The 25,787-nt window shown below is 36.4% G+C and overlaps 1 protein-coding gene across 2 annotated transcripts in view; it reads right to left on the bottom strand.

Annotated features, from left to right (window-relative positions):
- LOC150097600 (galectin-8-like) overlaps positions 1-22,396 on the bottom strand; it is a 34,722-nt gene extending 12,326 nt beyond the window's left edge. Inside the window, exons 1-6 of one of the 2 annotated variants that reach the window (XM_090407561.1) lie at positions 22,238-22,396; positions 13,852-13,943; positions 12,904-13,105; positions 8,262-8,396; positions 6,868-6,953; positions 2,823-3,153 (exon numbers count right to left, since the gene is read on the bottom strand). In XM_090407561.1, coding sequence (XP_090263687.1) covers positions 2,823-3,153; positions 6,868-6,953; positions 8,262-8,396; positions 12,904-13,105; positions 13,852-13,943; positions 22,238-22,300 — 909 coding nt within the window. In that variant the 5' untranslated portion in view covers positions 22,301-22,396. The remainder of the gene's footprint in view (positions 1-2,822; positions 3,154-6,867; positions 6,954-8,261; positions 8,397-12,903; positions 13,106-13,851; positions 13,944-22,237) is intronic. The other variant, XM_090407562.1, reaches the window with a different exon arrangement.
- Between the last annotated feature and the right edge of the window lie 3,391 nt (positions 22,397-25,787).

Here is a 25,787-nt window from a genome sequence, read left to right as displayed (position 1 = left end):
CTGCTCGGTAGATAGATGTGTAGCGTGATTCGTCGTTGCATGACAAGATTCTACATCCCACTGTACCATACTCTTTGCATCACTGAGGACGCGTTGCATATTGGTTCGGGTAATGTGGGACTTGTATATTGCGGTCCTACCATGGAAACCCATGGTGGCCTCGGTTCTGAAACACACACAGATATATATACATACATATGGCTATGGTCATGTTCAGTGAGTCGCGTGTGTCGTGACATCCAATGCATGTAGCACTTGCAATTGACTCCCTGCGTTTTCATCTTAGTATGGTATTACGATTGTTTCCCTAGAATGATCCAATTTCTCAACAAATTGCCGAACAGATAGACTGTCAACATGGCATCCTATCGTAGCACCTCTTTCAAACTCCATAAGTTCTCTTCTTGCAATGATTACACCCAGACTCGGTTGCACTAACTTGGGAGAATAATATTCCTCCAATTTATACCGACTATAAACACCCGACTCGTTAGATGGAACGATACACCTTTCCCATGGGAGGGGGGGGGGAATCCATTGACTTATTTTCAAGCAAAATATACGAGTGGGACCTTTTGCCTTAAGAACGGCCTGTATTCTCTGTGGTACTGTTTAACGTTCCTTTGGGATGTTTGTCCATGTCGTCACAATGGCATAGGCCAACTATTGCAGATTGGATGGTGGCACCTTGCTGCTTTTGCCAACTGCTCATTCCATCTCATCTTTGGGATATGGTGAAATGAGCTGTTCTGTTGGATTGAAGTCTGAGGATTGAATTGGCTACTAAATTAAAGGAAGCTTGCTGTCAGGTTCCTCGATCTGATTTTCCCTTTGTCGTTTTCGACCGTAGGTGACTTTGTAGGCATTGCCCACAAAGTATTCCTGGCAAGATTCACCATTGCTCCCCACCCCCAATTTTATCCGGGCTCGGGACCGTCATATGACTGGGACGTATTCATGACTGTAATCCATGTGTTCATGGGGCAGGTTTGCCTGTTCTGGGGAATGAAAAACCCGAGTTTCCGGTTGAAAAAAAACCTCTACCTCCGTATGAGATCGGCTAACTCACCTTTAGTCGAAAGAGACCAGATAAAGGTTCCTCACGTCACTGACGTGAGGAACCCAAGTCTTTCCGACCAAAGGTTCCTCGAAACATTTCAATATGCTACACGCTTTTTGGCATGGCATATTGTTTTGTTGGAAGTATCCATTTGATAATGAATAAACTGCAGCCATGAATGGGTGAACGTGATCAGTGAAAATAGGCTGTGGTATTCAGTGTTTGGTATCAGGTCCCCAAAACGTGTGCCAAGAAAATATTCTCCACACCATTAACTCCATGCGCTAGCAGCTTAAGCTGTTGTTACTTATCAGGAAGGGTTCTTGTCCTCATGTTGTTGCCATATGCAGGCGACATTTTTCCAGTGTTGGTAATCACATGCCCACTGAAGCCGCATCTTACTGTTTTTAGCAGACCCGGGATGGTCGTCTGCTCTTGTATCCCATCCATAACAGCCGATGAATCGTGCACTCCGAGATGTTCTGACCACCACCATTGTACTGAGCTGTGATTTGTGAAACTGACGTTTCACAATCGTTGCCATTCTTCCTAACCTCATAGATCAATGAGCTGCTTTTATCCACAAGACTGCCATTGGCTTAAAGTTATCTAGTTATTACATCACTCTTAGTACCTCCAAAGACTGTTGTACGTGAAAAACTCAGAAGAATAAACTTTCGAGATATATTGTCTGGCATCAACAATCATACCACGCTCAAAGCCATGCCTTTTGCCCGTTCTGATGCATCAAACCAACCCAACCCAGAACTATTCCAGGTTCGGATTCTGGAACCAGAACCGTAGGATTCCTGTCTACTTGATTTACATAGAAAACTGCATCAATGTGACTCAAGTCTTCAGGAATGGTCTCTTTCCTTAATGGGGAGATGTTCCTATTAAAGTGATCACTCACTGTGTATATAAAGCGAGCGAGCGAGCGAGCGAGCGAGAGAGAGAGAGAGAGAGAGATTACAAATACTTTTTTTTTTACTGACGAAGAAAGGCATGTTTATCGATTGAAGATAATTCGAGCTGTATATGCCAAGGCATGAATACTTCTCCGAAATAACAATTAATAATAAAAGGAATAAAATCAATCTTTAAATGTGTAAAATGGAATAATTAAATATTATCCATAATTATTCAGCAATCAAGTACTCATTTCCTAATGTGATCCACGAAGAAAACCAAAACTTGATGCATCGAGATATTGCATCAAGCTGGTCAAAGAAATGTCCCAGGAACGAAGTCTGTTACTCTAACCTACAGCTCAATGTTTTGCTGAATTCTTATCGGTAAATTTTCAAATTAACAGCATCGCGATATGCGGAACTTGCACTGAAGAATAAGCCCAGGTATCACATTAAAGATATTTTAAAATGATATAATTTACAAATCTGATTGGTCTTCCATATCACTGTAATTATATCATTTGAAATATGCGATATGCTAATTTTTATTATAAGTCGTTATTTAGACATTCATAAAACCATAAATTGTAACACAATTTATTAAATTTAGACAAATGAAATACTGATTCCGGTAGTTATTTATGACAATTATATTAGAAATAAAAGAGTGGAATGAAACGTGACACCATAAGAGGATGCAGTTGCATGAAGTTTCGAAACTGCTATCTAGGATATTTCAAAAACGTTTTTTTTTTCAGCCGTGACGTAAATGGGGGGAGGGCGGAGGAAATGTACAACTCTCTTCCCGTATGTTGCCTTAACTTGTTTAACTTGCTACTAATTATACTTACATCAGCGCTGTCCAATGTGACATCCAAAACGGAAAGTTTTCCTTCCAAGTGAAGTAAACAACTATGATTCATGAAACTTCTGTGAGCAAACGGGAAATAATCGTAATTATTGATCTTGAAGTTGAAACCTTCTAATCCTACAATAATACGCATATGAAAAGAAGAGTCCTCGACGTTAGGAATGTAGATAACACGCTCATCTATTCCGCAATGGTCTCCTTGAATTGCATAGCATGCAATTAATTCACGACTGACTTCAAAATGACAGCAGAGATTAAAATCGGCCTTTTCATCCAGCGAACTCTTTATGCTGATAATAAATTTGGAGAATCTAAAAATAAATAAGTATATTTTTTTTAGCAAATTGAAATTATAGATTGTACATATTATTGGTTTGGTGGAAAAAAATCAAGACAATTTTATCAACGAGAATTTACAGTCTGGAAATGTTGGTATACATCGTCAATCTTTACTATCATCTCCAAATCAGTCTGTGGACTACCCAACTATTATACCGAGACATCTAGAAGAAACTGTTGTCAAGATTGACAACGACAATAGCCACAAAAAGACAAGTGCTGTACATTGTTTCATTGCAAATCGCTTGATAACCAAGTCTTTCTTCAGAGGTCTCAAGAGATGAAATTTACTGTGTGAAATCAGAAATTTGCAGTAAAGGCCTCATTACAAGAGCTTTGTGAACAACTGCGTTATTTTGGTACCCTAAATAAATCGACAATGCTCCTTGGTTGGCAAGAACCGGGTTCGGATTCTGTCTAAGACGCGAACCTTTATGAGGACTTTTCAGATGAAGGTGAATTATAAAAAGTAGAAGTTTATTTACTTACTTATTTCCAAATAAATCGGATTCTTCATCCTGCAAAAGAGGCAAACTAATCAAAAACATATCAACCAACATAACACGATGGCCTGAGAGTACTGGGCACATTGCCCATGTGAAGGTGGAGAACTTATGCTCTTAGACATCATTCAGTTTATAAAATATTTCTTTGCTCATTACAGTATTTGCACGAAATTCGTAGTCGTGCGTCGTGAATATCATGTGCTTGTGTCCGGGTCTGCTTGGACGTCTGTCCTGTTAGCTAAGCCATTGCACCAAAATCAAATCCTTTCTGTGGCATAACGTTTGCTTCTTACAGATGCACCAACTGGAGATGAATATCAACTGGTACGCTAATCGCAGTTAAAAAATTACAATGAAGATTTAAAATAAAAATTAAAAAATTGAATTTCATTTACTTTAGTATATTTATGGAACGCTGTTCTTGTAAATCGGGTCATCCCAAGTATATGCATGTTTTGCTGGTGTCTTTACGCAAAGGATGCATTTTCACAAGATATGTGATGCTGTAACTAATCTTATTTTTTGAAACACCCTCGTATTCCGAAAATTAAATTCAAATATATATCAGCAGATTAAAAAAGGAATATGTCATATTGAAAGGGATTGTTGTATCCTCAAATGACAGTTCAAGACTGCCATTTCGAATTCCTTCCCTGTACTGATTTATTTATTTATTTTTTTTTTAATGTTGGTAGCAAAGGAGAAAACCCAATAAGAAGTAAAATATTGATAGATAATAAAATATTTTCAGATACTTGGGATGTGATTTATCATACAAAGAAGAAAAAGACAGACATCAAAATATCAAACTTTGTCAAAGTAAATGGCATAATAAACAGTATATTTAAGCCATCCCTGGTACAAAAACACACTAGAATCAGACTATATAATGTCTTGTCAAAACCAACTCTACCATACGGAAGCGAAACATGGACCATGAAAAGGAAAGATGAAAAACGAATTCAAACAGCAAAAATGAAGTTTCTCAGAAAAACAGCTGGATATACCAGTGGGACCACAAAACAAATGAAGAAATCTTACAATCTCTGAAACTAAAACCAATTAACTACCACATACGACAGTATAAACAAGAGTGGCTGGAATATTTAAATCGAATGGACAACAGCAGGCTACCAAAAATATTATACAGATATAAAATAAAGTGGAAAAAGAAGAACTGGAAGACCAAGAAAGAGATGGCATGAGACAGGAACAGGCCACTTGGCCTAAAATCCATGTTAGGAAGAAGAGGAATAACGCAGATAAAAGTACAACTGAACAGAGTATTTGTTCCGACGATAGGAATATTAATTTAGGCTTTTCAACTGAAGGTTTGTTAGCTGATCTGATATGGAGACAGCAGAGCGTTTTTTTTTTTTTTTTAAATCTCGGAAACGCCGGTTTTTCATCCATACAGACACATCGGATAGAGAATACATGCAATTTACAGTCAAAATTAGTATCAGTGGGCGGTATATGGCTTGGTCAGGGACAGATCAGAATGGAGAGTATGTTCGTAGAGTCGCCAGGAGTCGGAAACGACTCAATGGATCATAACACACACACACACGGCATATTGTGTAGATGGATGATCGACAATGCAGATAGTCTGTTATGCGCTCTCGCGATGAGTCCGTGAATTCCATGAGGGAGGGATGGGGTGTCACGTAATATAAAGGAATAATAATGGATAGCGAAAAACTTTTGCTTTCTGTTCTTTAGTGTAGAAATAAAATCTAAGTACAAGAACCTTTCCCATCTTGCATCAGAAAATTCTTGTCTGTGTCACTTTCATAGGCTAGACCAAAGAAAACTCATTTTCTACCAATTGCATATTTTGAGTGATAAACTTCAAAATTTATCAAAAGAATTTTTAGTGTGGCAAAATTTTTCTAAAACAGTAATTAATAATTTCCCATTTTAATTATATATTTTCCCCCTGAAGAGCTAAGCAAGAATCCATTATGAAACTTTTATTATTATTATAAAATATCAGACAAGACAAGAAAGACAGTATTAAATTCTAATCTAGTCGTAGAATACATGAACTTTTTCTAAGCCTTTTTTTTTTTTTTCCTGACCGATTCCCGAGTTAGTCGATCGCTGGCAGAGGCCAACGAGTTTTTCATGCCCGCAAACTCAAGAAAATCGACAGTAGAACTCAACACTATTTCAGACAATATAGTATTTGGGTTAGTGTCCATGAATTGTCTGCAGTACTCTCTTCCCCAGATGCCAATTAATATCACTCATAGTAGTGGGTCAGCTATTCGGCGATTGGCTAATTGTGGAGGTAGCTGCCCACTAATCTTCAAAAAGTCGGTTACGGCTAAATGGCCTCGTCTATTCTCTGAGGAAAAAAAAAAACAGGCGTTAGCGGGTTTTTATAATGGAATATCATAAGTCTCTCACCGCCCCCGTCGGCTTGAGAGTATTAGCATACTGGCTTTTTTTTTGTTTGTTTTTGTTTGTTTATCTTCTTAAGCTTAAAATGTTCTTCAAGTTAACAATTGAAACCTGCGCTCACGAAATGTCTACGTCTTTAAAATTTACCTTTAAATCGTTGCATGTATTTTCTTTTATTTCTCACATCAATTAATGTGATGAACAGCAACTGCGTTAAGACTAAAACAAATAACAATATACCGTATACCTTTTGGCTATATATTTAATTTGATAAATCGAAAGAAATATTTCTCAGACGACCGTGGCGCTCCTTAAGAAAAACGGGAAAAAACTAAACTATTTGTTCCAAATTTGTCAAGGGATTTCAATGCTAAAGCTAAATGCTCATTACATAAACTATAATCAGCTCATATTAGAGCCCACATGAGTATGCTCCTATGAAGATATACTGTTAAACTAAATTATCCAGTTACTTGTAATTAAAATTTTATTACTGAAAACTGGAAGGAGTAATTATTTATTTAGTCAATCACCAGTGCGATAACATTTAGAGTCTTCATAATCTAGTAACACTACAATAAAACAACTTTAAATTATCCATTACGTAATAGTTTTTTTTTTTTTTAATATGATGAATAGTACTTTTCCCTTCTAATTCTAAACTGATATTGGACAAAATATAGCAAAAAGAAAAGAAACAAAGAAAAAAAATCGGACAAAAATAAAAGAATTTCGCTAGAATCTAAATAACATGATTTAGGGAAGGATACGAACGTGTCTTCCTGGGGTATCTTTGCTCTGATAGTCAGAATATCTCCAAACGTCAGTTTTCCAGGAATTGCAAGGATCAGCGGACAAGTCTGAAAATTAAAAATGCAAAATCCATTCATATAAAAAAAAAATCTGGATTTTTCACATTAATAAACGATTATAAATGAATTGTGGATTTGTTGGTATGCAGTGATCAACTTTTAACAATAAGATTACTGGCTAGATGGGTGAAGCAAACTTATTTTTCCTATTCCCCTTTGTCTGGTGCGGAAACCTAGTGGGGGGAGGAGTGTTGTGAGCTTTATGCTCGCCCTTTGGGGGATTGTGGGGATAGCTGTGTTCAATTGGGAGTACGATTGTCTTGGGTCTTTTGTGTTCAGTGTTCGGCTTCATTGTAGTTGACAGCTTGTCTAATTAGTGGTTTGGGCGTGCTTGCCTTTGAGAACTTTTCTGAAGAACTATATGGAATGCTGACTTCTCGGTGGATCTGGGTGTTTCTAATAAACCATGGGGCGTCCAGTATCATCCACAGCCACTTATTCTGTATTCGTTGCAATTTTAGAATGTTTGATTTAGAGGTATGGCTCCATGCTAGGGAGGCATATGTGATTACAGAGCGTATCACCATCTTGTATAACAATAGCTTGTTTCGCGTATCTAGTTTGCTGCGGTGGTTGATCATAGGGATGTTGGATGTCTTTGCGCCTGTGAGTTTAATGTAGCCGTTAAATCGAAGTCTTTCATCGAGTTGTACTCTAGGATATTTGGTTTCTGTCTGCCAAGGGATCTTTTCTCCGAAGAGCTGGATGTCTTTTTTGGTGGGTGCAGGCCTTTGAAAAATAGTATGGCTGTGCATTTGTGGGGGTTTACTTGGATCCTCCAGTCCGAGAACCAGTGTAATGATAATGTCCTGGAGTCGTCGGATTACCATGTGTGTGTGGGGGGGGGGGGAGAGATCTTGCTAGTATTGCCGTAGGACTGTAATGGTTGTCCTCGGGTTTTGTGGGATGTCCGCGACGTAGATTGTGAATAGTAGAAGGGATAGCAGGGAGTCCCGTGGAATTCCTGCTAGGATTTTGCGCCTGGTTGAAGCTGTTCCGTTGATTTTTTACCTGCATGGCTCTTTTGTTGAGATATGATTTTATTAACCTTATTTGATTGGTTAACATGTTTGCTTGTATAAGTTTAAATTCGATAAATTAGCATATTAAGAAGCAATAGAAAAATAAACTAGTGTATGTGGCGTATTGTAAAAAACACATTATAGACTATGGGAGCATCATCATTATTATTAAATTAGCCTAAAATTCACTGCAATTAAAAAAAAAAGACTAATTGTAGGGTATACTACGTATTACTAATATTCTTGATTTTAGATTTCCATTTCTAATACTTACGTATTGCATTGCTAAATTGGGGATGTGAAGAGCATGAATTGTAACAGAACCTCGTAATACCAAGTTATGAACTCGATCAAGTGGTACTTCATCCGTATATCCGTACTTGGTGAAGAATTCACCATTCACAGCAACCTGTGGATAGGCCAGCAAAAGTTTCAGTAATTTGTATGTATTTTCCTTTAGCATCTAAAGAGTAATATAGTATAATACAAAATTTTGAGACCCCATTATATGATTTTTTTGGTGGGGGGGGCAGGGAAATCGAAAGCTCAGGCATGCCCAGTTGAAGAGTGCATTGGGCGAAGACCCAACGATTGTAGTTGAGTCCCCTCGCCATTTACTGTTCTTTTATCAGAATAAAAGCTCCAAATAAAACTTTTTATTATAATTGAATTAATGTATTTATATGATGATTTATCATATTCGTCAAATTTTTTTTTCCAGTTTCACTTTTTACACTTACTCAGATAGCAAATATTTTATAATTGAACCATCATTTTTAATTGTTGATAGTTTTGAACAAACTATTGTTAATCAAATTACGTATTTAATGACAATTATGTCTTTAGGGGTGAAGCAAGATGCTTTTCATATTCCCCGTTATCTGTTGCGGTTACAGTGAGGGTAAAATTTATGAGCAGTTTCCTCGCCCTGATTGGGATAGAGATTATGCATCGCTACAGGAGGTTAAAATAGCTTTTGGTCTTCTATGTCCGTTGATTCGTATGCTGCAGCTTGCTGAACCAAATCGTTGGGATGTATAGACGTCTTTAGGAAGAACTCAGATGCTAAAGATTGTAGGAAAGAGAAAATATAAGAAATATTTGTATCTCTATGCAGTTGGTTGTTTCTAACATACCACGGGGCGTTCAGAATCATTCTCGAGCACTTGTTCTGCACTCGCTGTATTTTGATAATGTTAGTATTAGAGGTGTGGCTCCAGGCCGGAGAGGCATAGGTGATTATAGGACGAATCGTCATCTGGTATAGTTGCAATTTGATTCTGTTGCTGAGCTTGCTTTTTCTATTAATTAGCGGTTAGATCTGAGCGATGGCTTTAGATGCCATTGCGCATGTAGACTTGATGTGTTTATTGAAAGTTAGCTTTTCACAGAGAATTACACCCAGATATTTTGTTTCTGTCTGCCAGGAAATTTTAATATTGAATAGTAATACATCTCTTGTAGGAGATATTGGCCTTTTCGAGAAAAGAATGGCTGAGCTTTTTTTTTGGGGGGGGGGGGGGGTTGACTTCCAATCTCCATTTGGAGAACTAACCCTCCAACTTTAGGTTTTCTTGAAGCTTTCTGGTAAAGAAATGTGGTCGGAGAGATCTGGTTAGTGTTGCTGTATCGTCCTCATACAGGGCCATGATGGAAGACATCGGATTGTGGGTATGTCCAACATGTATATAAAAAACATCAATGGAGCTAGTAGGGATCCCTGTGGCACTCCTCCAGCGAAGATATGGCGCTGGGATGAGGTAGAACCATTGATTTTGACTTGTATTGATCTATTCTGGAGATATAAGTGGATTAGATGAACTATTATTAGTGAAATACCGGCTGAGATAAGTTTGTGTAGGAGTCTTTTTCTAGACCTATCAAATGCTTTGGATAGGTCTAGAAAAACAGTTCCTGTGCACTGGCGCCAGTTATAGCTGGTGGTGATGTATTTCACAATTCTGTGGATTTGCTGGGTAGTACTATGGCGTTGCTGAAAACCGAACTGTTCTTTAGGGAGGATGTTTAGGTCATTTACTGAGGTTTGGAGTTGTGAGAGGATGACCTTCTCCACTACCTTACCCAGGTTGGAGATAAGACCGATTGGACGATAATTTTGCGGTAGGTGTGGGTCCTTGCCTGGCTTATGTATAGGGATTGCATCAGCCAGTTTCCAGGTGGAAGGAAAATAATGAAATCTTAAGATTGCATTTATTATTATGGTCAGGTGCACTACAGCTTTCCGAGGCAGCAGCTTGATCACCCTGTTTGAAATGCCATCTGGTCCAGGAGCTTTTTTGTTCTTTAAATTTTTAATAATATTATATATTTCACCAGGTGATGTGGGTGCAATGTGGTCAGTACTGGTATCAGGAAGTTTGAGTGAGGGTCTGACCTGTCTGTGAATTTTGTATATGTGATTGAAGTATAAATTTCAATATGCAAGTTTGCACTGCTCTTCCAAATTTCTTGCCCTAGCCTCTGCCTTGTCTGCATCAGTGTGTACAAGGCCCTGGTCAGAATACTGGGGGAAGAGATTTGCCTCTTTTTTTTATATTTCTTAATAATCTCCAAACAGTGATCAGTAGGTGTGATAGAGGCTAATTTTTCTTCCCATAGATGGTCTCTGAGCCTTGAGTGCATCTCTCAGCCCCAGTAAGTCTGTTTAAATTTGTTTTATCTTGTGTGCACGAGTGTTACGAAATCTTTTCCTGGCTCTGTTTTTTCCCCTGATCAAGTTGATAATGTCTTCAGGCAAACGACCAGGCTTGTGGACAGATTTGTAGAAGGTGGCTACCTTATGGCGGAGTTAATTAGTTGGGAGAGGCTTGTAACTGCAGATTCTACGTCTTTTGTACGTATGTGAGGAACAGGGCCAATACCATCCCTGAGCACTTCCGACAATCTTCCCCACGATATATAGGAGTGAGGGGGAAGAGACAGGTATTCTTGTCTTCCCATCTGAAGTAGCAGATCCACCAACCGTTCTTGTTGGTGGATCTGCAATTCCATGCAGGGTGTTTGGAGTTCGGATCCCCGGCTATAATGGTGGGTTCTCTGACGCATAATATGGCATTTAGGTCAGAGCGTAATAGTTTTTAGGGATGGGTTATAAGGAGAGTCGATTTTCAGCCTGCCAGCAAAGCTGATGAACACTCCACGCCCATGATCTCAAGATTAGTGGTTGGAGGGTTGTTCACAGAATTGTGCTTGATGTAATTTTTAATGAAGATGGCAGTGCGCCACCTCTATAGACCAATATGTCATTTCTGTATAGGCGATAACCCCTTATTTTAGGGTTATCTGAGGGTCTTGGATGTGATTTACTGATTAATATAACATCTGGTTGATATCTGTTAGTGAAGTCTTGAAGCTCCAAAATTTTATTTCTTAGGCCATTTGCATTCCATGCAATGATCTGCAAAGAGGCTGTGACAAGTGTTTCTACTCATCAATTAGCGCTGTGAGGAGGACCTGTGTTTCACGGAGAAATCTTTTGGTGGAGGTTGCTGAAGAGTTTGACAAGTTGAAGTCTTGTAGCATGTTGGCTAGAGAGGCTGTAATAACAGCTGTTAGGTTTGTAGGTGCTGATTTGTTTGTACGTGCCACGTCAGCATAACTTCTTGTTTGCTTTTGAGTCACTATCTTTGAAGGTCTCTGACTGTGGACGCTGAGCCTCTGGTGTTCTTGTACTAGAAGAGGACTGTTTGGCTGATTCCATCCGTATATTTTTTGGGTGCTGAATGCATCCCTTGTAGTTGGCAGGATGGGGGCCACCGCATTTGGCACATTTAGCCTGGGTTGTTTTCGGCTCTGTGTAGATATTGGTTGGGTGTCTGTCCCCGCATTTCAAACATTTAAATTCAGCTTTACATAAATTCTGGGCATGGCCAAACTTTTGACATCTATAGCACTGCCCAGAATATGCCCTTTTTCGGAGTGGCTCTGGTGTGACAATGAGCCCGCAGATTATTTCAAGTTGTAGATATTTTTATATATGTTATGGATCCCTATGAGGACTAACGGCATGGGAGATTTGTTGGATCTGTACATTCTGTTGTTCAGATGGGAAAAACGCTTGCAGGGGAAAACGTATCATAAAGTTTCACCTTTCCTGGCCAATTTTTGTTGAATAGTTCTCCCAGTCTGACAATCTCGTTTGGCTGCTGTTCCATATCTTTCAATGTAGCCTTACCGGCACCTCCTGCAGGACTCTGAACTGTTTTGGTAAGAGCACCGATTCAAAAATTGCATGATCTTCAAGACACAACATAATAAAAGCCCCAAAACTCTCCTGCCTAATTTACAACCGTAATCCAATTTGCCTCGACGAAAATTTTTTTTTTTTATCAACACGATAATTGATATGCATTATTTTATCACTATTAGATGACACACGCCTTACCATCATGAAAACTAGGTGAAAAATAGCGTACTTAAAATCTCGTAACGATTTCTCTTAAAAAAAGAGATGTCAAAATTAAGTTGGTGTATAAAACCTGAGTGAATATTTTTATAATTTTTAAATTTTAATGACGTGTTATCCTGGATTTTCTTCAATTTCGATAAATTATATATAAATTATATATACAAAGTGGGTCGCTATGTTTCAAAGTTTGAAGATATCTACCATAATGTAATTTTTGAAAGTCTTACTTGACCTTTTGGCAGATACTAGAAAAACAATTGAAAGCTGTATTATTAACTATTACAATTTTCTGGTAATTTTTGAATGATCACTACCTGATATTCTGCGAAGAATAGCGGGTAACTTAAAGAGAATTTCAATTATTTACGTAAAAAATTTAATAACATATTTTACACGAAGTTGCCAATAGAAAACATGTTGCATAGCAACCTAAAACCCCCAATTTCTAAAGTTATTGCAAGAAGTGATAAAGAAAAAATTCTTTTACCTCATATCCTTCATCTGTAATAGTAACTACCAATAGAAATGGTTCCAAAGGAAGAAACGGCGAAGGTTTGCTTCTTTCGTTCAAGCCCCATTTTCCACTGACCCTGCTGTTCAGGGTTACATTTGGAGGATCAAACTGAACTCCGAATTGAAAAGCAATGTCTGCAACACTTGAGTCTGTGCTCTGCAAGCTAAGAAGAAATCTAAAGAGAGAAATTAAAATTAACTGTTTTGTTTTCAAAAGGTCTTTAAAAATAATTTCAGAATGAGCTGCACAACTGTTATGACTATGATTTAAAAATGAATATAAAATCATTACTTATATTGTTTATTTTAATGTCTCAGATACCATCTATTCATTTACACTTCATTCCTACTAATCTGTATAAAAATTACTCCTATCGATAGTTCTATATAAATAAATAGATATAAAAGTAAATTACACACTGCATCGATCCACACGTGAGGTTTTTTGCGCGAGCATACATTGTTTCAGAGAAGTGCTGTAGCAGTAGTAGTCACGAATGAAAACAAAGCAAGGCGTACGCTATGAATCGCTTGTTTATTCAGAAGTTAATTTTGTGGGAAATTCTAGGTTTTCTGTATGAAATACACATCCGCTTCTTTTGCATAACATGTTTAGTTCAATATAATTTACAAAAACGTGCTTATTAAAATACTGAGAAAATGCAATCATTTCTCAGTATTATCGTATTTCAATATGTATTAGTATTTCTCAGTATTATTTTTTGAGCAAGTATTTCAGAGGTGGATTATTCTGATTATTACCCATTCCCATCATAAATGTCGGTTTAACGAAAATGGGATTTTAATGCAGTTACGTAAAAATATTTGGATTAGTTTAAAGTTTATATAAACCAGAACAGTTCATTTTAATTTCAGCTTATTAATAAGGAAGTTCATTAGATATAATTAGTGAAATACTTACGCATTAGGCTTAGCATGAACAGTCCCATGGATAATGATTCTGAGTCCATTTCTCACTCCTTCATTAGGTAAACATATTACAACTGGCACCCTCTAAGAAAATACAGAAAGAATTATAAGTAATTTAAAAAACGATACATTTCTTGGACAAAACAAGTACCAAATGGTGATCAATAACAAACTGATTCTCTTCATTTATTGTCTGAATTGCTGCATATGGCATTAAGTCCAATCCAGTTCCCAATCATGACCACTTCTGTAATATAAATTGGATGAACATACCTACTTACCAGTGGCGTCGCGTGCCAATTTCAGTTGGGTGTGCTGGTCGTGTGGCTTATACAACCCGCGCTACCGAATTCAAGTGACTTTAACCGTATGATTGCATTGATGTATGGAAGTTTTAAGAGTACATAGCGCATCAGCGTTCATCTTAATTGGTCCAATGAAATTAACTGCAAAATAAATTTGAATACTTTAATTTATCAATTAATATAATTTTAAATATGGAAAACAAACGTCAAATAGGCTTCACTCGAGCATTTGTGAGAAGCACAAAGGATGGGATGATCGTGGTGAGATCAAATTATCATTGGCAAATACTAGAGTGAGACACGAATTATTTGAATTTTAATACGATTTTTAACTATATAATATAATACAGAAATCAGAAAAAATAATCACTTGTGGGATTATTTTTTCCGGATTGAATCAAAGAAAGGCTGGAATAACTCGTTTTTTTTATTTTATTTTTATGTTGGGGCCCATATACAAGAGATTGGCTGGTCAACGTATAGTACGTTAGTACCGTATATGAGTGATGGGTTGTGAAAGGAGAAACTTGCTTACGTTTGATTTAAACGCCTGCATATTGTATTCCTTGGGAAATATGTCAGGGGAAGACTGTTCCACAGTAGTGCAGTAGCAGGGATGAATGAGGAGGGAAAGAAACTTGTCTGTGGATTTCGAGGTGTACTGTAAAAGAATGTTCGCCGGCAGCTGTACGTGTTCCAATGGGTTTAGTACAGGGTGGGGAATCATTGATGCTGTTTCAGATGAACATTTCCCACTGAAATATTTATAGAATATACAAATTGCAGAGACCAAGCGTCTATATGAAAGTGAGGGGATGGGTCATTTATTAATCTAATTGCTCTCCTCTGTATTGAGTCAAGCATTTTGAGGGAGCTTTTTGGAGCCCCACTCCAGATGTGAGAGCAGCATTCGATAGACGGGTGGATTTGTGATTTGTATAATGTTAACAGCTGTTTAGGGGTGAAGTAACGTCTTGAGCGAAAGAGAAAACCTAGTTTTTTGGAAGCTGAGGATGCAATGGTTGTGATGTGTTTATGCCAGGAGAGGCTTGATGTCAAAGTAATTCCGAGAAGAGAAATTTTGTCTTGTCTGTGAATTTGAGTGTCATCGAAAACAATGCTGGGGGGAAATGGTTCTTTTTTTTTGTGAGAAATAAGACAGAACTGGGTTTTACTAGTTGAAGCTGACAAGGTTATCTGAGCCCAATTGGCAGATGGCTTGGAGGTCAGAATTAAGGGCAGCGGTGGTTGATGTTCTGTGGTTTGAAGTGAGTTGTGTAGAGTAGAGTTTGTCAAATGAAAGGGAGGAATGCAGTGTGCTGTCATCTACAAAACTATGTATTGGGTTAGAGGTCAACTGAAGTAGGTCATTGATACATAGAAGAGGGTCGGTGAGAGAACTGAACCTTGAAAGACCCCGACATTAGTTGGATGGTGAGAGGATAGGGAGCCGTTTACCATCACATAGTGTGCGTCCAGACAGGAAGCTGGCAATCCATCTGCAGAAGTCCTGAGGCAGTCCAAATGATGGGAGTTTGCTTAGTAAAGAGATATCGAGTGCAACTACTTGAGATTCAAATTTTTCCATAGCGTTTGTCCAGTGATGGGTGATGTTACTTATTATATACACGAGTCCAACCTCATTCGACTTTAATCATACAATCCGCGAAAGCTCTGGCAGAAAACGGGGCATTCAGTATCTTCATGTTTCCCATTATAAATATATGGGCAAAAAAACGTTAAATTATATATATGTATATATAGAAAAAATTATATATTAAAAACTTGTCTATATCGGTGTCCTAAACACGTCAGTTCACACACGCAAGACAGCAACTCATGACAACATTCAATTGCTTCGCATATAATAACCAATTACAGCCACTAACCACTTCTGGGTGTTATTGTCTAGACCAGGGGTCGCCAAACTTCTTTGACCGTCGACCCCTTCAAGAGTAACTTTTTATCGACCCCCTCTATTTTACTATTACGTAATTATAATAGGACAAGCAAAAAAGACGCTTATGTGAGTTTTTAGATTGTTTATTTTATAGTTAGTGTTTCTTGTATATACTATACAAGAAACATATACTATGTGTAATATAGTATATATTATTATATTGGCTTAACGTCAAAGGGATACGTTTTTGACGTCCTTAACATTACATATTTGATAGGAGGGATAAATAATATATAAAATATAAATTTAGATAACAAAATAGCAATAATACAATCTTCCTTATATACACGTATATGAAAATAAGACTTATTAACTTAGTATGCAATTTACTAACTTTGTTAATGCGAAGGGTGTGCTTCGTGACTCTTGACAAGATTAGCAATGTTCGGTTCAAAATTAGTAAGTTTCTGCCTTAAATCTCCACGGAATTCTATATCTAGCTTATTTCTTTGTTTTGTTAAAATGGAGTTAACATGGCGCTGAAACCAGCTTCAACCATCTACGAGCTTAGAAATGTAAGCAAAAAGGGGAGTACCACTTCAGAAAGTTTTTGATATTTTTCTACAACACAACATTTATATTCGTCCAAAAGTAACTGAAAACGTTCATTGCCAATCACGCGATATCGCGTGTTACGAATTCTCACTTTTGGTTGATCACGCGTTATCGCGTGACCGTCGCTACCTAAATGAACGAAAATTGGCCACCACACGAAATTCCAATTGTCAGCTTGGTAATGAACGTGTTAAAATCCTATTTTTAAAAAGAATCTTAGCTTCAAGATCAAGTGACAATTCAATAAGCTCATCTTGTAAGTTAGATTCAATATTTTCAATACCTGCAGAAAATGGCATGATAACCCGATCTGGAATGTGCATGTTTTCAAAATCTGCAAAGCGCAATTTAAAATCATCGCTCAAATTTTGAAGATGTTTTGTGTATATTTCTAAGTCTTCATCTTTTACTTCCAATTGCCGTAGATTCGAAAAGTACTGAAAATATTTTCGTAATAATAATGATTTAAATAAGGCTAATTTAGCCTGGAAGCCTAAAAGAATCGTCCGAGCTTGAATAATCGTGATATCTTTACCTTGTAGACGGGTCTGTACGTCATTAAATTTTGAAAATAAGTCCGCCAAGTAGAAAATATGATTCTTATTTCTCTTCAGTTCATCACTCAAAAACAAATTAACATGTGTAAGAAACTCTAGGGTCGAGTCGAACAACTCAACAAACCTTTGTAGACTTGCACCTCTAGACAACCATCTTACTTCAGTATGCAAGAGTAATTGGTTTGATACTTCATTTTTTTCACAAAGTTTGGCAAACAAGAATGCTGAGTGGAGACCACAAGAAAAGGGGCACTCGAAAATAATTCGCTTGGAGAAGTCAAAAGTAAAGACAATGCTGATTTGTTTCTATAATTCCAAAGAATTCGTTCTGCCTGGCCAAACGTCGATGGTGAGTTTTATCTCGAAGTTTTGAAGCGATTGATAGCGAGAATTCGTCGCATACGGCATGAATATCGTGACGACCGACCGTTCGTCAAAACACTGTCACTCTTGGCACTATAACTCGGCTTCCAATGAAACAAATGTCATAAATAGTCGACACAACACTAATGAAGATTGCCGCTTTCGATAACAAAAAGATACAACAGGTGGCGCCACTAATTTCTTCCATTTTCGAAAAGTTCAGTTTCTTTTTTGGACAGAGGGTGTAGATCCGATTCAAACTCAAATCTCTGCTTGTAGATGAAACTTCCGCTTACAACGATCCGCAAGTTTTATTTATCGAATATATGTAATCACAATGCATCTGAACATGCAGGAAAATTGGACGATCACATAAGGCTTCAAACTACAAGAACCTTTTTTCTTTTTTTGCCAATTTTGTTCGCGTTTTTTCTGAAAATTGAGACAAACCAAAAATGAAGCTGAATTGGTTGAAATTACTACGAAGCAATAAAGCTATGAGGTTATAAATAGTTGCTAAAGCATAAATATAATTTAAATTATTAAATTATTATTTAATTATTAAAGTAACACTGTCTATTTAAAATCTAATGCTGTATCATTAATTCGACAGTTTTGTGTTGAAATCTCAAAAAAAAAAAAAAATATTTACCAATGTCCTGTAAGAATGTGTCGCCTACGTTAGTCACTAATACTGTGCAATACATATACGTTGCTTTTTAATAAGTGTCGAACAAAGCTATTAACAGCCAACAACGTGCGTGTTGCTATAACAATATTCCATGTTTTCGTTCAGGTCGCTTCTGTTTTGAAGATTTTATTTTTATTCCTTATTATTGGCGTTGCTTAAATACGTAAACACGCAATAAGTATCCGTTCGTATTAAAATATTTTGTACTATATTCGCCGTATTATATAGTCTCAAATTTTCACTCATCTCTTCTTACACTTTAAAGAAAAAAACCCTGGAAGTGATTGCTATGCCTTATATATTTTAAAGGAAAAGTAATGTATGACCGATGTCTTTCCTTACAAGACAATTGGTAAAAATGATTACGCTTATACCAGTCTTCGGTTTCGTGTATTATAATTCATGTGATCATACACGATCTATGTTTCGTGATAGGACTGGTCTTATTCGATTATTTTATTTTTATTTTTTAATGCGAATGCCACCCATCAAAAAGGTTGGAAACCTATCATACAATCTGGTATTGTGGATAAACTTAGGTAGGCCAGAAATCTTCCACTAGAAATCGAACGAAAATTTGCAAGCCAATTCAAGCCTTCAGTAATCAGGGTGGTGGCCTCCGAACCCTCGATGAAATTCACAATCACTGCGATTCAACTAGGCTACTACCTATTGGTTGGTGAATGAATGCGCGTTTAATTGCCCAAGTATCCAAAGGTTGGCCAGACATCTATTGGACAATCACAAACATTCCTGCCAGGGTAGGATTTGAACCAACAACTTATTCATTGGACACACTAAAAGAAAGACAGGGAAAAAATAATGTAGTTGTCAATATGCACGATTAATTCTTTTATTGCTAGCAACTCAAGGATTTAAATCAATAATTATGTAGATAAAATGGGCAAATATATAAATCAAAAAAGTGCCGGCTTGGTTGGTGAGTGGATAGCGCACCAGCTCTTCAACTTACAGGATGAGGGTTTGAATTCGTGGTGGGCATAGATGTCTACGATCGTCTATGTGCGAGCAGAATTTCATTACCGGGTGGAAGGGTAATAAAATGGCAGATTATTCAAAAAAAAAAAAAAACTCCAACCACCCACAGTATTAATCTACTGTAGGTTCAATTTTTGTGGGTAGGAGCAAAATACGCTGGTAATTTCTGAAGGAAAAAAATTTAAAAGGAAACTAATCTGTCAAGAGTATTTTCTGGTCAAGTTCTACCTGATGCATCTTTTACTCTTTCGACCAGTTCAAAAAAAAAAAAAAAAAAAAAAACACTTTTAGGTGCTTGGATACTAAAATATGCTTTAACCCAGAAGATATCCTGTTAATTGAAGACCAGAGTTTGAATAATAGCGAATCTTCAATCCATCTCAAAAGCAGGAAAACCAAAACACTAATGACCATCACCACCTTTCTTTTCAGAATAAAGAAAAGTCAGTTTTTGATCCACCTTGAACATTTGTTTTTCACTTAATTAGCCATTGCTGGATTCCAGAGTCGTTTCGCAGGTGACCTTAGTTATGTTACTCGCCATTGGACAAACTGCGGAGGTTTCAAGTAATCGAAAGCATTCCATCTGACAGAAAGTCTCATTAACATTCTTTTCCTCATTGGAATAGATTATGCAGTCTTATCTCTGAAAGCTGAATGCATGAACTTCCAGAGATAAGAAATTCAGTAATTTGGCAGCTTTGAATAACGTTTTAGCCAAAAGGAAGTCTTTTTTTTTTTTTTGGTCAATCCCTTCTATCTCGACAGTCCGTTATGACTGCATATTCATACTTTGAGAATATAGCACTAAGATTACGCACATGGAGTATAGTTTTATGCAGCTGCAAAATAAAAGCCTCGATCCAGATTTGCGTGATGGAAGTAGTTTTGGGGATCTTCGTTTCCTTATTAAACGACATTCGAAACATCACGTGCAGAAAACAAGAGTAATTGTTACCTGGAGGGCACTCGTCGTGCATTTCGAAAGTTTTTTTTTTTGTTGTTGTTGTTGTTTGCTTCCCTTTATACAGGGCACATCTTGATGTATATCCCGTCATCTATATTTGCGCGTGTGATCAACACATACGCATTTTCACAGAGGCTCTAATCACTTAAAAAAGATAGCGAAATACGGGTGATGACGTAAATTTCGAACCTGGAAGTGAGGGGAAACACACTGAACTCGTGTACTAATCTGTCACAAGAGAAAAGTGGTATCCTGAATCTTATATTTCCAAGAATTTAAGAACGGACCATCTTCGACAAACATGTCCATGCTTTCAGTAAAGCATTTCAGGTAATTAACCCTGCGAGGTCGCGGCTGATCTGACAGATACAAATTGATATATCTTACACATATCCAATGTATAGCTTGGATATGTGTAAGTAGTAGCTGCGCGTGCATATATTATGAGTGATATTCACACTGTTAATGAGGTCAGGTTTGGTTTAACAAGTGCTATATATATATATATATATAAGGATGTGATATTTTATAGTCAATTGTATCTGAGAGATACCGCGACCTCCAATGTCAGTATAATATTGGTTTAGTTTTTCTTTGTTCAGTAATTTCTCGATTGTAACTGAAAATAAATAAGCCATCCTGTATTATATTTGCAGTGTTTAAGTTTTATCGCATTTTAGCACATACTAGTAATGAATGCATCTCTCAGATACAAGCGAGACGCGACCTACCCTGCAATTCTTACGACCGCGACTTCCGCATGATTAATGTCGATATATCATTTCCATTCTGAAGAAATAAACGAGTGGCTTTGGGATTCCGTAGCCTTAGAATTCGAATACACGATCCTAGTTTTCTGGAATAGATGATGCATGAAGATAGGTTTGCCTGTCTGTTTACAGAAGAAAATTTCTCATTAGTGATACCCAACTAAACATTCCATCTGTTCAACGTATGAACTGGATTTTTCGGTTCAAGTTTTTCAGGAGTCCAAAAATTCAACTCAGCCATAGCTTCGATGATTAAGTGGCCGAAGCGACAGCATCTGCTTTGAAATCCTTAAAATATTTATTGGCGCCTGGTTAATATTGTTAAGCAGATGCTTTAAATGTTATTTTAAAATGTTTAACTTTTTGTAGAAGGCGATAATAAAATAGTTTAAATTAACACAAGTGTTTGGTTTTATAATGACTAAGCAAAACTTATATTATAAACCGGATATAAAACTGCACGATCTATTTTACTAAAGGATACAAGAAAACGCATTTCCTATTGAGCGCAAATCATTTCATTTTGTGTTGTAATTATTCCAATAGCTTAACATTGGAAATTAAAGAAAACACTGAAATGGAGATAAGTTTCTAATTTAGATATTAGAACGTTGATTTAATATAGCCCAAATAGGCGTAATAGTAATGGGCGGGTAGAGACAATGACTTCGAAATTAATATATATATATATATATATATATATATATATATATATATTGAATCATTTAACTTACAAAATCGTAAAGCGTTACTGAATATGAAAATTTGCCACTAGAGAAAAAAATAAAATAAAGTTTTTCATTGAAAAAAAAAGTTCATTTCTGAACAGTATAAATACGATTTTATTACTCATTAGCGGCATATTAACGAAATAAATCTGTTAACGACTAGTTAGTGTTTTATTAAAAATAATAAAAAAACTGGACCATTGTATACCAGGTATATTTTGTTATAGAAACAAAAATGGTTAAGTACTTAAGTATGATAATTTTATCGTATGAGTTAATTATTTACAGTACCAAATTCAAATAAAATATTTACAAGAGAACGTTTAACAAAATATGCTGTTATATATGTTTAACCCATAAGAGCCAAACGAAAATTTTACAACTTGATATTTCATAAGTGTTTTTTTTTATTTTTTTTTTATTGCGATGAAATGTCAAGTACTTGGAATATTTAAGAATGGCAAAATTAAAAAACCAACTTACGGGATTGCGATAATGGTAACCATTTACGTATTCGAAATCGGCCAAAACATTTCGGAAAGCCATGTTTTATGTAAACAGCTAGTGATTGTTACACATAATGGAGGAAAATTTCCGCAAGCATTCGAGAACCTGTTCTGTAAACAGTGTACCTCATGACTTCTCGTCGATATGTTGAAAGCTACTTCAACACGATGCGTGCTCCTCACGGGATTATGCGTAACATTTACAAACAAAATATAGAAAATAAATGTATTATTAATTATTAAATTTATTTCGAATGTTTTTTCGATCTTTGAATCAGGGGAGTTTCTCAAAAAAAGTGGGTTTTAAATAATAAAAAAGTTAAAATATGAACACAAAACGGCAATATTGGTAAGGAATATTTATGTATTCGCCATGCCAAGGAGATTTACTCATTGGATATAGGTCTGAAATACTGCTTAGAATCGAGTTCACAGTTCACTATAAATTCGTCTTGAAACGAAGACAGCTTAGGTATCGCCCATGACGTGAGACTTTCGCAAAGATTTCAAAATATCTTACAAAGATGGTCTTCCTATGCTGGTTCAGGTTCAAGCAATTGTCCGAAATCGTTCTAGCTATCAGAAGGAAATATTGGAAGGGGTGTAAGTTTGGTCTTTAGGACATCACAAAATCACATTCTTGTTCTAGCGAAACTTTGACCATCAAGCATGGCCTTTTTAGTTCTGACTATTCTTCATTTTAAAACAATTTATTTCAACTGTATTAATAAAACCAAACGAACTATTTTATAGGGAAAAAAAAGAGACGTTTATTAACTTGCTTATATATTTCTATGGATTTCAAACCAGCATCTTCAGAGCATATTTACATGTTACAGTTAACTGGCGACAATAAGTGAAACAATTCAAATGGTAACGGACAAAAGATATAAAGTCTTAATTTCGCGCCCTCTAATGTTGTAAAAAAAGTATTACTGCTATGTAAGAGTTGATCATAAGACGACAGTCCCACAAGTTTTTCAGGTTAGAATTCTTCATAGCGATTGCTGACTAAGAATAATTTTTCTGGTTTGCAACGACTTCTAAATAGCACATTAGTTTTCTTCCATCTAATCCTGTGTGAGGGGATGTCCAAAGCGTGGTCTGCCAGTCCTGACTTACCATAATAACGGTAGCGAATGTTTTATGTTCAAGACGGATGTTAACAGATCTTCCTGTCTACTGATAAAAGGCCGAGTTCAGTCAAAAGGAACTTCATACACTTCACGATATGCTAGAGCAGCGTTTCCCAAACTTTTCCGACGACGGAACACTTCACAAATCCTGAAATTTTCACGGAACACCTTGGTTATTTAGCAATGTATTAATTAATAATTAAACATTAAATTAATTTGTGCTGATTTTCATTGAAATATCCCATTCCAATCACCGAAAATTTATATTATTATAAGTACTTACGAGTGAATGCAGACGTTTTCTCCTGTGCGCTGGTAGTTTTCTCCTCCTTTTGTACATCCTGGAGATCACTTTGTAGGCTGGTGGTGGATGAATCACTATCTGTTGCGTCACAAACACCTTCAATAAGAGATTTCTTAATACCAAAATTAAACAAAGTCCCTTGTCTCTTATTCATGTTAAAATTTAAATCCGCAGGCCTATTACTTTTAAAAAAATCACGGCACTACAGTTTCGAAACTTTCACCCTACAATACGAACTTGCAAAGAAAGTATTCAGTATTACTAGATTTGAGAACTGGATACAGATTATCTTGATCTTAAATTTTAGTGGAAAAAATTTTCTTTATACTTCCTTGCTGATTGGTCACTAACGTTTGCAACACACGTTATCTCTTTCAGTTTTGAGAACAGAGGATACGCCGCCCATTATTGTAATCGGCTTGCATGCAATTTTTATGATCGGCCATAAACAGCGGTATTCTCTTAACCGATTGTTGAAAGATTTCAATGTGTGAAAATTAACGATAATTCATGAATATTTCCATGTTTAAAAATATGCCGCTTGGTCACTGACATTTGCTACACAGATGCTATTTAGGTGTTCTGGGTCTGAGCTTTTCGACATATTCACGAATATCATTCTCCCCAGAATATTTCCAGTATAAAATATTTATTCATGAAAAATACTTAGAAAACTAAAATGACAAATTTCAGGAGAACTTATTGCGAAACAATGGTGTTCCGCAGAACTCAGTTTGGGAAACCATGTGCTAGAGGATGGAGTTTATCCTTAGCAGAGCGGATCAGTTGTTAATTTAACATGCTGGTTGAATGTAATGCAAAGGCTATATTTTAATGCAAACTATACTTGTTCAGGTTAGAATTCTTCATAGCCATGGCCGACTAAAAATCTATTAGATATTCATTTTAAAGTTCCAGAAGTATTTAAATCTGGCATTCAGCTACGCTAGTTAGTGTTTGAAAAAGGAAACAAAACTGAGCTTTATTATTCTTTAAGATATGAAAGTAATGAAATGCACTTGTTAGTTGGATGGTAATTCTATTTCAGTTTTATTTATCGGAATTATTTATCCTGAAATAATTCCGTTAACTAGTTCAGGATAAAGCAACTAAAAGGAGCTCTGCTTACTCCCTTTGGAGTAAAGTTAAGATTTATTTCATCTAATTGAAAACTAGAGAATCTGAAAATCCCGAATAAAATGAAGGCCAAGAGAAATCAAATCAATGCGTGTTATTTTCTGCTTTTCTTAAAGATAGTGATCGTTTGCTTAGACGAAAGACTACGCCTTAAAAGACAAAGTCAACCCAGTTCTCGCTGAAAATTTGCTACTGGTAGTACACTAGAATCCTACACCGCATGGATAATGAAATTTAAAGTTATCCTAACTGATCGGTAATTGGGACTTCTGCTGACCTAATTTTAGTATTAAAATTATATAACCGATTAAGCTGCATAGTCTCCGACTTGGTGACAAGAAAAGCCCAAGATTTACGATTACCTGTTAAAAGGCAAGATTTTAATAAATTCAGGTTTAAGATCTTTCCAGAAAATAGTTCAATGGTGGGATTTCAGGAAGAAATTAGATTACCGTTTAGTCAATTTTCTTGTAGATGCTAAAGAGTAGTATACCTGAATCATGTATACATTACAAGTTTGGGTATAAGATAATATCAGCTTTAACAGATAATTCAGATTCGGCGTAGTGTCCTCGCAGATAACTAGTATCCTTCTGTTGAGTAGGAAGACAACTGAATTTTCGAATTGCTTCCACAAGTGATCAGGTAGAATGTACATGCGTGTTTGAGATAAATTTAATAAATAGAACTAAGTGTGGGCAAGCAGGAGATGGGTATTGGAATAGCAGGCAATAGATCAATTGCGCGCACACACACACACAAGCTTAATTTACTCGGAAAACAGTATTAAAAAAAGATTAATAGGAACAAAGTCCAAATCAGATTAGGTGGCTTATTATAAAGTAACTTTGAAAGGTTTCGTAATTTAGATCGTCTCCCTTAAGGTCTCAGACTAATGCTCTGTTAGGAGTCGAACATTCCACATCAGTCCATATGATCAGTAGTTGCTG

The sequence above is a fragment of the Typopeltis vanoorti genome, chromosome 17 (genome assembly GCF_054136105.1).
Source record: "Typopeltis vanoorti isolate ZY-2024b chromosome 17, IOZ_Tvanoo_1.0, whole genome shotgun sequence".
NCBI classification, from domain to species: Eukaryota; Metazoa; Arthropoda; class Arachnida; order Uropygi; family Thelyphonidae; genus Typopeltis; species Typopeltis vanoorti.
Note: the sequence above shows the minus strand (reverse complement) of the source record. Positions and strands in the feature narration are given on the sequence as shown.